We start from the raw sequence: 15,750 nt of genomic DNA, 5'->3' as shown, positions 1-15,750 counted from the left end.
ATATAATCATTCCACTCACCTTAACGATTTGGTGACGGTTTTATACTTCCGCAAGCTTCAAGGCAACGTACCTAATATAATAAGTACTTAATCAACACACGAACTAGTTGGACTTAATACCAACAATTTACTTAAGTGCACTTAATGACTTAATTTTATTAAATTCCCCATTTACACCAAAACCGTCCATTTAAGGTCAAGACCATCATAAACCACTAAAAGCTAGTGATTAAGGTCCAACAACACTAACTAATACACAATAAGGGTATTTCATACCCATATTTCTCAACTAGGTCAATCATTAACATTTTGACCATTTTAAAACCAACACACCCATTTTGAGTCATCTTCAAACCCAAGCAACACCCATTTGCTAAATAACTAAGTGTGTTAGTAATTAACTAACCAATTAAGACACATAAACACATTTATCATTTCAAAACCCTAGGTTAGTCAACTTTGAGTCCTCTTGACTCGATCTTACCCAAGAACACCCAAAGTCACCAAATATGGGTTTTATGTTCTTCATTTACCCAAACCCTAACCCTTACACAAAATTAAAGTAAGGAAATCAAAGTTAGAACATACCACTACAACCAAAACGTAGCTAGAGAGGAGATGAACAACTTTAGAACTCGAGCTAAGACCCAAAACTAGCTCCTCCTTCCTTTGCTTGAGCTTTCTCACACAAGAATCTCACTCTCTCTCTAAAATTGAAGTGGAAAGGATAAGGTTGTTGGAATTGGAGTGAATGCTACCCCAATATCTGATCTACTGGCCTTAAACTCGTTCACAAGTGAAATTACCAAAGAGCCCTTCAAAATATCTCAAAAAATGAAATAGAATCCGGCTACAGTAAAGGGTGCGCGGCGCGCTCCCTTAGGTGTGCGCGGCTGGACAGTTTTCTGACTTCTGTTTAATTATAAAACAATACCCACACTCTATGTACCATATTTACACTGCTGTACAATGATGATTATGGTCTTACAGTTTAACACGTATCCGTGTCAGACCCTTTGGCATTTATTAGCAAAAATAAACTTTTCAATCCCTTTTCAAAATAGACAGTTTTGTCACAGCTCCAGCAAATCAACTTCAATTGTTCATTCGAATAAGCCTTATTATGATGATTACCCCTTCATCATTGTTACCAGGGAACCTTTTATATCCCACCACATTAGCAGTAAACTTACCAACAACTTCATTGATCTTTAAGTCTCTCCGAAAAATCACTATACTTATTCATTGAAACCCTATCATGTACTCATCTGCATCTTGTAATGGTAGTTGCCATACCAAAAAGCTTGAATCATTATTCTCGAATTTCGCATCAATTCTACGCCAACAGTTATATATATACATATAACGTCTATATCCTAGACTTATATACTTCGAATGTGAAGTTTCTGAAAAACACTCTAAACTGCGAACTATGAAGCAGCTAAAACTGTAAACGTTCTTAACAGTCGAAAGTTTGATGATAAAAAAAAATACTCTGTTGGCAAAGCTCAGAAAAAGAAGGTTTGGTACTGGAAAACGGATTGAGCAAAATATGAAGGAGGCTGTGGACAAATCACAAAGACTAAACCTGCCTTCAAAGAATCTAAATGATTCAGTATCTGCTGAAGTCATTAACGAATACCTTGCTCCTGACTCTAAACCCTTGCAGACAATATTCTTCATCATCCTCTGTCTTAGATATTCTAAGATATTATCAAATCTTTCATTATAAATATCTTCGATATTTCTAAAGACATATTCATAATTACTCTCATCTGAGATTATTTATCTCTTCGTACTATCAGTATTATATCATAAAGAAAACTGTTTTAGTTTCTAAATTCTGAGAAATTTGAATTTAAAATAGAAATGTTTTGAAGTAATGTTGGGAACTGAAGCATGAGTTAGTATAATATAATGACACTTGATCAACGTGATTATATTACAGTAAGTCATGCTGAGTTTCTAATGGAACATGATAAAGGTTCACAGATCATACCCTCATCATGAACCATGTTACATAACTCTTTAATTATATTTAACCTCTAAATTATCAAGAAAATATTTTTCTTGATGATTCGGTCTTTTTCGGATATTCTGGTAATTTGACAAATCAAATCGTGTTATTACCTTTCCTTTCTACTTTGTATATTATGATCATTCGAAACTCCATGCCTACGAATTCTGGACCATTACTTGCGAAAAGAAAACAAAAGCATGAAGCTCCGAAATAGAAATAGGAGTATAAATCGCAGCAAATAGGAGAGAGCATTAACTGTGGATATCAATGATTATAGAAAGACAGGAGCAGAGACATCGAAATATAAGGGAAGATATAAAACCCAACAACAACCCAGAAACTATAGACCGTATATATCGATGCATATAGCAATATAAAGACACGGGAGAACTAAAAACACTATAAAACCAAGAGTATAGTAGAAGTAAATAGATTCTTCCGGCGGCAGATGAAAGAGGAGAATGACAGATATGAAAGTTAGGAGTATATCAAGAATTAGAACTGGATGGAGCATATTGACGAATGTTTTAGAAATATGAATTGGGAAAGAAAGTATAGAAGATAGGAGTGTGGAAACAAGGAAATGAAGAGGGTGGATTTATAGTGAAATATCCGACAGCGCAATCAAAACAGATCATTGCATTTAACCAAAGAAGATCCTAATTTCCTTAATTACCGAAGAATCAAATCTTATTACGAAGATTCTCTCCAAATTCCTTGAACTCTGGAAATCAACCCTATCTACGTCAAAAGATATGACGAAACTTTACCTTTCTCATTTCATTCTTTTGTGATAGCTTCACTTATACTCTTCGCGTAATCAAATTGTTTTATCTATATTACTCAAGGATGATAAAACTCTATTTATCGACTCATATTCATAATAATAACATTCTTATTGTTAGCAATGACGATTCCAATTAAATTTCGGGACGAAATTTCTTTAACGGGTAGGTACTGTGACAATCCGGAAAATTTCGACCAAATTTAAACTTTATCTTTATATTATTCCGACACGATAAGCAAAGTTTGTTAAGTTAAATCTCAAGAATTTTAAAATGTGTTCATACATTCATTTAACCTCGACCAAATTCTGACTATTCACGAACCATTATATAAATGAATATGATTATATATATATGTGTATATATTATAACTTATATACATGTATATATTATATATGTATATATGTATATATGTATATATGTATATATATATATATATATATATATATATATATATATATATATATATATATATATATATATATATATATATATATATATATATATATATATGAATATGATTATATATGTATATATTATAACTTGAGAATGAACGTATAATACTTTATATGAAAGTATTTGTTTCAATATGTTTATCGATGGAATTAGAAGATAATATCAAATGATTGATTTATCAGATACATTGTGTTATGATTACAGGTATCTGTTGAGAGGTCCACTTTGATTTAGGAAACCTTTTCTTTTTAACGGTATTCGGAATAATTGGTAAAGTAGTCTATCATTGAGAACAAAGTGACAATTATCAGGAATTAGACAAAAGTTAGTGGAAGACTAAATTACATAATAATCAATTAATTTAGTTTCAAATGTACGAAAACGTTTTCGATATAATAGAACGTGATTATTTAAAATGTCTTTGATTAAATAACGCGAGTTGGAATATTGGTTGTTAAATATATAAATAACTTGCAACGTGTATTTACAACGTGTTTATGTATAATAGATATATTTGATTTAACGATCTTAAATTATACTTTGAAATATAGTTAGTATTTGAAAAACTAAATATTATATTATTAAATAAATATTTTTAATATATATAAACTTATATTTCTAAATGAATATATATATACTTTACAAAATGATGAAATATAATATTAACCTTGATACAAAACGTTTTAGATTTAAATTAATATTATCATATGTTTATATAACGAGACGTCGATTCATAGAAGCAAATGACCTTAATGCTAAAAAGTATAGGTTACATTTCTTATGATATAGATTATTGGGATATAAGTCTAAGTATTGTTAAGAGTACGTGTCGCGAAACGTAAAGTACAAATTTTCTTAGCGTACGAAAGGACGTTCGAAAAACCGGAATCCGGGACATAAGTCGAGTGACAACGTACGAGTCATTGGAACTAAAATTACAATTTAACTATGCACATAAATATAATATAATAATTAAATAATTATAAGAATTAAATATATTATATATTAGATATAATAAAAACCGTCGGCAGGAAAATGTTAAAACAAGTTGAGTGCTGGCCAGGTACCCTATGCGATCGCATGGGATATACCCTTCACAGCCATGCGACCGCATGGAAGGGGAAATCAGGACACATTATAAAACTCGAACGAATTCAGTTGTTTATGCATTCAGTTTCTTTCTTTCTTTCTTCTTCTCTTTAAATTATAATTATTTATATTAATATTATTATTATTATTATTAAGATTAATATTATTATTATTAATAATCTTATTATTATTATTAGTATTATGTATTACATAAAATAATACGACGAGGGTATGCTCGGGAGATTTTCAAAACGGGTTTTTCAAGCGGGATAGGACTAAGGAAATTATGGGTTATAACTATGGAGGTTATGGGTAATGTTCGTGGGTATGCTCGTGAGATCAATCTAGTGTTTATCATCTCCGTTGCGTCTACGTACTTTCCTGCAATATTGAATCTCAATATTGATACGTGAGCATTCATATCCTATCTTTTATATATTAATAGTGTATCCCTGACTAGCGCTCGAGTATATATATGATCATGCATGCTTATATATTTAATTTCGTTGTTAGATAGTTTTGATGAATTATGAATTTTATACATATGCTACTGAGATAAGGTATATGATATGCATGTCGTTGGAAAGCTGGCGAAAAATTAATAACCTTTCATTTAGAAAGCCTATGATTTCGATGAACGGATTAAAAGATATCGTCAATTGAATTATCTATAATTTTAAGTATTATTTTTAAAATGATTATTATTATTATCGTTATCGTTATCGTTATCGTTATCGTTACCGTTACCGTTATCGTTATCGTTATCGTCGTTATTATCGTCATTATTATTATTATCTAATAATCAATATTATTATTACTACTACTACTACTACTACTATTATTATTATTATTATTATTATTATTATTATTATTATTATTATTATTATTATTATTATTATTATTATTATTATTATTATTAAAATGATTACTATTTTTATCAAAACTATCATTTTATTATTTTTATCGTTATTATTAAAATTATCATGATTAGAATAATCATTTTATTATAATGAATATCATCATTAGTAAATATAAATATTATTATTATTATTATTATTAGAATAATAATAATTATTATTATTATTATTACAAAATAATACAACTTTTATTTATTATTATTATCAATATTATCTTATCAAATAAATATGTGATACAAAGATATTTTTACCACAAGTAATATAATAATACATACCACTATATCTATATGATATTAAGTGAATTTTATAAATTACTACTTAAGATATATAAAAGTATATTTTTATTATATATAAAATTTTAATATAAATTTTTATTTATTAATAAATGATTGATATTATTTACTCTAGTAAAATCTGTTAAATATATTTAAATATATAAAACGACTATGTTTGAATTATATTATAATCATGTGTAGATTCTGGAAGTCATTTTGGGCCAAGATGACTTTTGTTGACTTTTGCATATCGATCTCGAGCATTAGGATTGTGATACACTATGATCTGACTTAAATTGTTAGACAGATATTGACCAACATATATATATATATATATATATATATATATATATATATATATATATATATATATATATATATATATATATATATATATATATATATATATATATATATATACACACTTAATATAGGTTCGTGAATCCGAGGCCAACCTTGCACTTGTTCAATGCCGTCATATGTATTTTTACTACGAAATACAGTATAGTGAGTTTCATTTGCTCCCTTTTTAAATGATTTTGCAATATGTACATGCGCTGTTTTATAAATGTTTTACGAAATAGACACAAGTAATCGAAACTACATTCTATTGTTGGATTATCGAAATCGAATATGCCCCTTTTTAGCTTGGTAGCCTAAGAATTAGGGAAATGGCCCCTAATTGACGTGAATCCTAAAGATAGATCTATGGACCTTGACACGTCCCATTCGGGTTACGAATGCTTTAGTACTTCGATTATCATGTCCTTTGAGAGTCCCGGAATGATAGGGATATTCTATATGCATCCTGTTAGTTCGGTTATCAAGCGTTCATCATATGAATGATTTTTATCTCTATGCAGTACGAAATGCCTGATATGAGATGATGTTTATGAGAAATGGAAATGAAAATCTTGTGGTCTATTAAATTAATGGAAATGATTGTTTATGATAAACTAATGAACTCACCAACATTTGGTTGACACTTGAAAGCATGTTTATTCTCAGGTATTAAAGAAATCTTTCGTTGTGCATTTGCTCATTTTAAAGATATTACTTGGAGTCAGTCATGGCATATTTGAAAAGACGTTGCATTCGAGTCGTTGAAGTCAACAAAATTATTATTAAGTCATTTATAGTTGGATATATTATGGTATGCATGCCTGTCAACTTTCGATGAAATGAAAGTTGTCTTTTAAAAGCGAATGCAATGTTTGTAAAACTTTTCATATAGAGGTCAAATACCTCGCAATGTAACCATATGTTATTGTATTCGTCCTTATGGATTAGGACGGGTCGTCTCATACGAGCTAGATCTGTGGGTCTAGGGCCAGATATGAGAACGGTTTTCAATTTTAAATAAAATACAGTATATATATTTAGAGGAATGAAGGAAATTAAGAAAGAAAAATCAGTGAATCAATTACCTATTTCACCAATTGATGAAACCATCTCTTGATCGATTGATGAAGGATGATGATGATGCGGAAACGATTTTAGATACAAACCCGATTATCCAGCATGTATACCTTCAAAAAGACCTAGATCTATATAAATGCAAACGTCTAAGCCATCAGAAGACAAGAACAATTCCATTAATATGTCCAAAGTAATACTTTTGATACATCAATTATAAAACTTCAAATATTCTCATGTTCTACAGTTATGTTTTTTTTCTGATTCACTCAAAATAAATAGCTTACAAAATCTTGTAATTGCAAATACTTAACCAACATAACCATCCCAAAACTATGTTAGTTTGCTTTCAACCAACAGTTGCCAATGTTACCATTTCAGAATCCACATTCTCTTCAGCATCAACTTTTACTACTTCATCACCATTAGCCAACTTATCATCCGTTAATGATCCCTTTTCGGTGCCCAAACGAACCAATAGCCTTTCCAACAGTTCCTGACAGTCGATTGCTGTCACCATCACCGATAAACTAGCACGCCCTTTCCAACAACCAATGGTAATCGTTGATTTGTCCACTTTAGGTGGATCTGAGCAGACCTCATTATCTGTCCAGCAACAAATAAATAGAGTAGAGGACTGATAAGTATGTCTAGAGGTGGCAATTTTAACCAATTTTAATAAATTGAATAAATTCAACATGGGTTGGTTATATTATATTCAAAAAGAAAAAAATTGAGATTATTAATATAAAGTTATATTTGATACTAATATCGAACAAGACCGTTGGTGGGTCAACCCAAACCCGGTGCTTAAAAATGACTCGGGTTGACCCATTAGGCAGCCTCCTGTTTTTGTACCCGAAGTATAGCACACGACATGAATATATCTATTCAGAAAACAAACCTTTGTTAAGAACCACAACACAACAGCCCAAGGAAAGGGCTGCAAGCTTTTCACGAAATCCATCATCCACAAAATCTGGGAACTTGATGGATTTGTATTGAAGTAAATGCTTGAAATCGACAGGAGTTGCACATGCTATTTGTTTGGTCATATATGGAAGTAGCAATGGTAGACCTTCTGAAGATATTCTGAATACACAAGGTGACGAGGTGCCTTCTTTCGAAGTTTGCCTTTCCTGAAATTATATATATATATATATATATATATATATATATATATATATATATATATATATATATATATATACCAGGTCAAAAGTTGTCAAGAATTGTATTTCTAACGTTTCAAACCTCCTATAAGAAACTATACATAAATTAGTATTATTTCTGAAAAATATAATTTTTTGTTACTTTAGTAATTTAAAATAATGACAACCACTTGGGCGCAATTCGTGTTTCAGACAACCAAACCTATATTAACACATTTAAATTATTAGCCTTTGACCTGAATATAAATCGACCCATTACCCAGCCCACCCATTTTGTAGCATATATAGAAAACACATTAACATTAATTAAAAGAAAGTCAGAAGCAACTTACAAACATCTTTAAACCAATAGAAGTAATCTTGAGTTGCTCTCCAGCTGCAAAATTGAGTTCAACAACATTCTTTACAGATTGTGATACATAGTAGATTCTTTTCACATGATTTGTATCACTATTTCGTGTAATAAGGTGACGTTCAAACGGGAACGATTCACGAATCCCGTAAAAGTCCTTGATATTAGTGAGAATAGCATCATCTTTGAAGTATACAATCGGGTCGACTCCGTACCACTTGCCTTGAACCTGCAACTTCCTCTTGTCGTTGGCCTTTTCTGCACGAGATAATACTTTATTTGTCGTTTTGTCTTGCTCGGGTTCGGATCCTTTAAGTCTTTTACTTGGATTACTATCGGGAACTTCATCGGTTTCAGTAATGATTACGTCAGCATCGGCTGTTGGTTCTACAGATTCTCCATTTTTCGTACCGAGTACATCGACATCCATTCCTTTAGTATCGACTTCAACGTCATCCACTACTACCTTAGTTTTTGTATCGTTGTTATCAGAATGTGGCTCCTGAGATTGCTTGCTTGACTTTGTCTGTAAAACTGTACCAATAAAAGAAACAAGACGCGTTCTTTTAGAGAGAAGTTAGCTACCGGCAATCTCGGCCCGTTCACTTATGAATGGGCAATGTTGTGAACGGGGCCATCTCGGCCGACTAGTCGATTTGGTGACAAACGCATCCCGTTTCGCTCAAAAACGTCTATTTAGTCAGTCAACGCTAAATAGTAGGTCAAAGTTGGTCATAGTCAAGGTTGGTGAAAGTTAAAAAAAAAATGGGTAAATGTCAATCACATTGTAGTCTTAACAATAGTTCAACGCATAAAACCACCACGAGCATTTTACCAAATAACTAGAATATTATAGAAATAACATCATGTTAGTGATAATTTTTGTAGCATTAAGTATTTATATACAAAATACAACTACGGAATATAAGTGTTTCAGGTAAAACCCAACTCAGCCCCTTTGACAAATACCAAAGAGTGTCTTCTTTAATCCAAACCCTTATCACCTCTGATGCAATTGGTAAATAAAGCTTTAAATGTGTTCAAGAGTAAAGACCAACTGAATTTTTGAAAATTGTATGGACTTTGAGAATCACCTGGCAAAGGAGATAGTTTGTGCAAAACAGCAATAAAAAAGGCTCCGGTGTTTTGGTCATGAGGAACTATACGCATGCAACGTTCTAATGGAAGAGATGAAACCTCATTAACCAAAACATTAGCCTCATCACCAGTTGGTTCCACCTCATCATCTCCATTATTATCATCTTCACAAACTTCTCCATCAATTATTTTCCGATAGCTACCGGAGGTATCTATGTGAACTTGACCAGATGGAAACATGCTGGGAACAATCCCAGGTCTTCCATTTTTGCAAGCATCTTTATGAGATGCTAACCACACACCTTTGTCTCTAACCTGCATATCCAATGTTAACACGTTAATCGAATGGTAAGATAAATCAAATGCATACTAGTTGTCGCAAAAAACCACGAGCTTTATTTCACTAGAAAGAAAGGTTGCAAAAATAGCTACTCTGGGAGTACTCGGTCGGGACTTTTTAGGGAATACTTGGCAACTCGGGGAGTACTAGGATGTTAACCATGTTTTGACCCATTTTACGAGTAATCCGTAGTTTTGGCAGAGATTTGACCGAGTTCTCGCCGAGTCCCCGCCGAGTCCCCCCCTAGTTGCAAAAACCGACTACTCCCCAAGTAATTCCGAGTTAAGCAACGCTACTAGACTATCATTTTGGGTGTGGGTAGGTATGAAAATAAGGCAACGGATCAAAATGAATAAACTTTCGTACAGGTCTACCCAAAAGAAATGGTACGTCGTTTTAATGTTCTTCAGATGCATAATAGTTGTGAAAAAGCACGAATTGTATTTCACTAAACTGTCATTTTGGATGTAAGTTGGAGAAATAAACAAAAGGATACCATTAAAATTTACTATAGGACCCCTTTGAGTTTTGATCCTAAAATCGCCACTTCTACTGGTCTACCCAAAAAACATGATACGTAGCATACTAATTCTGATTTTTAACTAAAAATTTGGTGTAATCATTATATATTCAATCCATCAAAGTGAATAACCAAAAAGAATCATTCACAAGCCTACTATGCTCAAGTATATTCTTCCTCGCATGGGATCAAATGATCAAGCAAATTACGATTCACCAGAGTTATTATACATTTATGCAATATACAAAACCTAACAGTACTTAAATTACTTAAGCTAAATACTTTATCTTTGCAAGTAACAGATAAAATAGAGAAATAACCTTCCAACTTTTGAGACCGGGCCTGCGAAGAAGCTGAGGAAGCTCTGTAGATACGTCAACAAGCTCAACAGACTCTCCGCACCTCCGCAGTATCTGTGACACAATAATTATCGGTCCAAATGTTACATACATAATAATTTTGTCTGCTATGCGTATGTAATATACACAATATATAATGAAGTTATATATATGCCCTGATAGACAATTTATAACTAGTATAGATATTTGAGTTTCAAAGAGTAAGATATATCACCTCTGACACTACAGCCTCGTTTTCAACTGGATTCATAGAGCATGTGGAGTAAACCATTTTTCCACCCGTTTTAAGCAATGCCAAACCTGAAAAGATCAAGGAAAAGGTTTTGTCAATAGTTGTTAGAATAACTCGGTAACATCGCAATGATCATGCAACTGCTATCAATTACGGTTTTTCAGTGAGTGACTTGATATCAATTACTCATCAAAACAAGTTAAATCAAATATACAAAAAAGTAAAACACGCCTAATATTGATGAATACACATGCAATCTGAATCCCACTTGATCCAGATTGAATGCATTGAGATGATTATTATGCTACCACGTATAACTTGTTCAGAAATCACCTTTAAAATCTAATGGTCATTGACGCTACAGAAAGTGGTTCATTTGTTCAAAAACATAGTTAAGAGAATGTACCAGTAGACAAGAAATGTTTAAAGAAAAAGTACAGGGATTTGTTATGTAACTTTTCCCTCACACAAAGTAAAAGCAAAAGAGCCTATTTAATTTCTACTTTCGATATTAAACAGAACACACACACACACACACACACACAAAAACTGAGAATACACATTTAATTAGTTATATATGTACCTTATCCTGTTTAAAAAATATAGTGTATTGTACTCGTCATATGTGTATTTAGACAGACGAGCCAATTTAAACTTTTTTGAGATGTGTAGTTTTTCAAATACGTGAGATTAACCGAAGGTGAATGATTCAAAAGATTAGCACAAATGCAGACGTATAAAGAACACAACATTGTTGGAGAGTTGCAAGCAGTATATATACAATATATCATGATTAACGAATATTAAAGCTATAACAAACCTCGCATAGCTATCTGAAGTTGTAAACAATGAACGCCATTAGCCATTCCCACAGTCCTGTATATAAAAGGGAAATGAAAGTGCATCAGATATCGATCAGATGGAAGTGGCATTTTCAACTCATGTCAAAATAAAAGGATTATATTGAGTTATATTTAATATTTAATTTCTAAAAAGTCAAATGATAAGCTAAAAAACCTAACCAAATAAAAAGGGACTAAATAGGTCAAATGAGTCAACTGCATTGAAAGTCATATATAGTGCAACTAAATGCAAGAAAATACATATTTATGAAAGTTAAATTATTTTTTGTAATAGCATACTGTTTTAAGATTATAGTTTGCACATTGATAATTTTAACAAATCAGAAAGACTGGAAAAATGAAGTATTTGCTAAGCGGTGGAACTTGAACATAAGCTTTTGGAAACCAAAATTTATACATGTTTTATATACATATTATACATAAATTTTTTGGCAATATCGATCCTTATTGAACATAATCTAAGTTACATTCTTTGATTTGCAATACTTATTTAGTTTAAAATTAATTTCAGTTGAAAAAAGACCGAGAGATGGAAAATATTAGTAAATTGTTGATAAATAAAAATTGTGTTTTGGGACTTCACTGCTTTGGCCATATCTCTCCTTCATACGGATGCAGACTTAGTTACTTCAAAAGCCCATACGTTCGTAACTTAAAGGGCTAGAAATTCCATTACTTGGTGAGCCCAACCTGACTAGATTTAGACTACGCTTAAACATATCATTTTGAGTAGTTACCTAACCCACAAATTTACACCTATACTATTAAGTAAACTATATGCATGTAGTACAAGTCAATTACCATTTTTTCCAGATATCAGGAGCTTTACGAAGAGTACCATCTCCACTGCATGGAACATCACAAAGAACACGATCAAATAAAAGTTCAGTCATACTCAACTCAGCAGCATTTTCATGATTCTTTTTCATGTGACAACTAGGAAAATGTTGGGCTTCGTGATTAGTAACAGCCAAGTTAGCAGTACACATTCTCTTTGTTTGATGAATAAGAAGATTACATCGTTGTACATCCACATCATTCGCTATAACCTGCACCAAATAAATCATGAAAGTTCCAAACTTTATAAGCTACATATACATAAAGCGTAAACCAGCTTTTTAATTCATAAAAGTTGTGCATCAAAGAAAAAATTATGACCATTCCAGTTGGTAACGATCCAACTTCTGATTCCTGATGAATCATTTCGAGTAATTGAAACGTTTTTGAACCTGGAGCTGCACACACTACATGACAAAAAATCAAATAGTTAATTAACCTGACAATCTTCGAATTAATAAGAAACTGGTTTTGAAAATCACAACTTACTGTCAAGAACAAAATGGTTTTGATGCACGTCCAAGAACAATGGAGGTACCTATGTGAAAATCATAAACAAATTAGAGAGTTTAAAAAAACAACAGCACGCGTAGTAGCGTTTTGCACCAGACAATATAATACCAAACGATAAAATCAAAGGTTCCACACCATGCTAACAGCCTCCTGTCTTGTAATGTTTCCGATTTCATTTTCTTGCTTTAAGAACTCGTGAAACCTGAAATTAGGGTTCAAAAATACGGTAAGATATGAAAAACAAAAAATAGAAACAAGAAACGGGGCTTGCCAAAACATGATATTCTCCTGATACCAATTGCGTGCATTTAATTATCAGTTACCTCTCAAGATTCTTGTTCTTACGCAACTGCATCCTAGAAAAACTCGACTGCCAGGCAAAATTATCAGGGTACCAAGGCAACGATTTTATGCCTTCAGCATCGTTCTCATCTGTAACCTGAAGAAATATGAAAAGTGATTAAAGATTTACGAAAATCGAACTTCCTAAACGCGGAAAATAGTCTTACATTCGATTAGATGCAAAATTATATAAAAATTGAATATTACCTCTCCTTGAAGGGATTTCATAAACTCATCCTCTAGCTGTGATCTGATATCAGTTGAGAATTGGCTACTGCGATATTTTCACAATATAAGATTATGTAAGTAGAATGTATTTTTTTTAAGTTGTAGTCTCAAAAAAATCCAATAGGCATTGCAACACATGGTTAGTTTTATATTTAATTTCATTAAGAGAATTAGGGGGTAAAACCGTAAAACATAAGGTAGTTCAGCGAGGAAACCTAAAAGACAAATTTCTGCAAAGAACCTTGCAAAACAAACCATCATTTATTGTGTTTAGCATATTTATCTACCCATTTTCTTAAATGATCTATCCGCTAATGTGAAATTTTGTAAGAATATTACTGTATATATTTTTCAGCTGCATCACTTTCTTAAGCTAAAATGCAATGAAATGCAGCATACACAAAAACATAGAATACATATTTAACATCCAGGGATATATTACGCAATTCTGGCGGTTTAAAGTCTTTACCAACGAAAAATAATAAAGAGAATGCTTTTTCCAGATACATTGCATTGTACGTCTGTTAAAAAAACAATAAGCCAATGATCAAATGCCTAACGTGTAGTATATTTCAATGGTTAATAGGTAATATCGTATGCAAGGTTAGTTAGGGTGTATATTACTGACCCAGAACAAAGAATGGCAATCACTCATGGAACAACATAGGCACTTAAGACCATTTTTAACCCATCTGGCGCCCCTAAATTTGAGTTGGCATGTGAGGTGGCACAAAATTTAATGCCCTGACGCCCCTAATGCCGCGGGGCGTCAGTCACGCAAAAAAGGTGAGCGTCAGAATTTTTAGCCAGTCAGAATGCACCAAATATTTTTCTCTATTATTGATTTATTGATTTATTTATTTTATACTCAACTTACAATCATATTTTACGTCACCTAAAATCTTTTGACTCACTCAGATTTAACACTCACCACCACTATGTAACTTCATTGTAACATACTCAAAAACCCACTTTTTCACCCAACTGAGTACACGTCACCTTTAGGGTTAAAAATGGTCTTAGACACAAATAACAAAATTCACACTAAATGACATAACAAAAAAAAAAAAAAAGGTATACTGTCTACAAAGTTTACAAAAGCAATCCAAATTGAATCCCCTCTAATGAATGCAAGTTAGATAATAAGAAAATCACATTAATTTAAACCCCTCTACACATAAAATAAAACCCTAACTAATTACAAAAACCAAACATAGTAATGTTAATGTATACCTAGAATTGATCCTGAAAGCAGCAGGAAGTGGTTTCCTTAAACACTGAATAAAAGAATCCCACTCTTCTGAACCCACTATTCCTTGCTCCTATAAAAAATCAATTTTTTCAGATATTAGTATATGATTAATTGAATTAAATAATTAATTAATTAACATCTCTATTTGATAATTAACAACTCTGTTTTAAGTAAGTAAAGAACCTTACCTTATAGTAAGCATCAAAAGCAGCGTTTTCAATAGCAAAAGGCTGCCAGTGAACAGGTCTGTTTCCGTTGCCGTTTTCATTGTTTTTAGCACCGTTTTCTTCTTCATTTTTTTCATTCTTCCAAACATTTTCTCTGCCATCACGAAAATGTTTCCTTTGAGTTCTTCTTGATCTCCCTCTACCTCCCATTTTTTCTTTGATGATTTCAGAAACAAGTAAACAACAATGAGAGAGGTTTATTGGTTTATTTTTCTAGAGAAACAAAAGAGAGATGGAAGACGCGCTCGAAGAACCGTGTTTTTATTCTAGGGCTGGAATGGAAAATGAGCCTTGATTTGGGCTGTGACATGGACCTTTCTTTGGACCTTTTGTGCCTCAACTTGGGCAAGTGAGTATCGTACTAATAGTGAGTATCGTATATAATTAAAAATTATTATAATTATATTATAATATTATCTATTTTATTATAGAACTAATTTAAACCTCATTATAATAA

General features: G+C 31.9%; 1 protein-coding gene across 1 annotated transcript; it reads right to left on the bottom strand.

Moving 5' to 3' along the window:
• Positions 1-7,118: 7,118 nt before the first annotated feature.
• Positions 7,119-15,505, bottom strand: LOC139846575 (uncharacterized). Its single transcript, XM_071836051.1, has 15 exons — positions 15,255-15,505; positions 15,048-15,136; positions 13,794-13,860; positions 13,568-13,683; positions 13,380-13,446; positions 13,221-13,269; positions 13,053-13,138; positions 12,696-12,943; positions 11,852-11,907; positions 11,014-11,099; positions 10,761-10,853; positions 9,577-9,895; positions 8,463-9,016; positions 7,863-8,097; positions 7,119-7,564 (listed from the first exon to the last, which is right to left on the bottom strand). Exons 1-15 carry the CDS (start codon positions 15,441-15,443, stop codon positions 7,308-7,310), a joined length of 2,511 nt encoding a protein of 836 aa, XP_071692152.1. The 5' UTR covers positions 15,444-15,505; the 3' UTR covers positions 7,119-7,307.
• Positions 15,506-15,750: the final 245 nt, after the last annotated feature.

This window comes from Rutidosis leptorrhynchoides, chromosome 5, assembly GCF_046630445.1.
Source record: "Rutidosis leptorrhynchoides isolate AG116_Rl617_1_P2 chromosome 5, CSIRO_AGI_Rlap_v1, whole genome shotgun sequence".
Lineage (NCBI taxonomy): Eukaryota > Viridiplantae > Streptophyta > Magnoliopsida > Asterales > Asteraceae > Rutidosis > Rutidosis leptorrhynchoides.
This window is presented reverse-complemented; position numbering and strand designations above follow the sequence as displayed.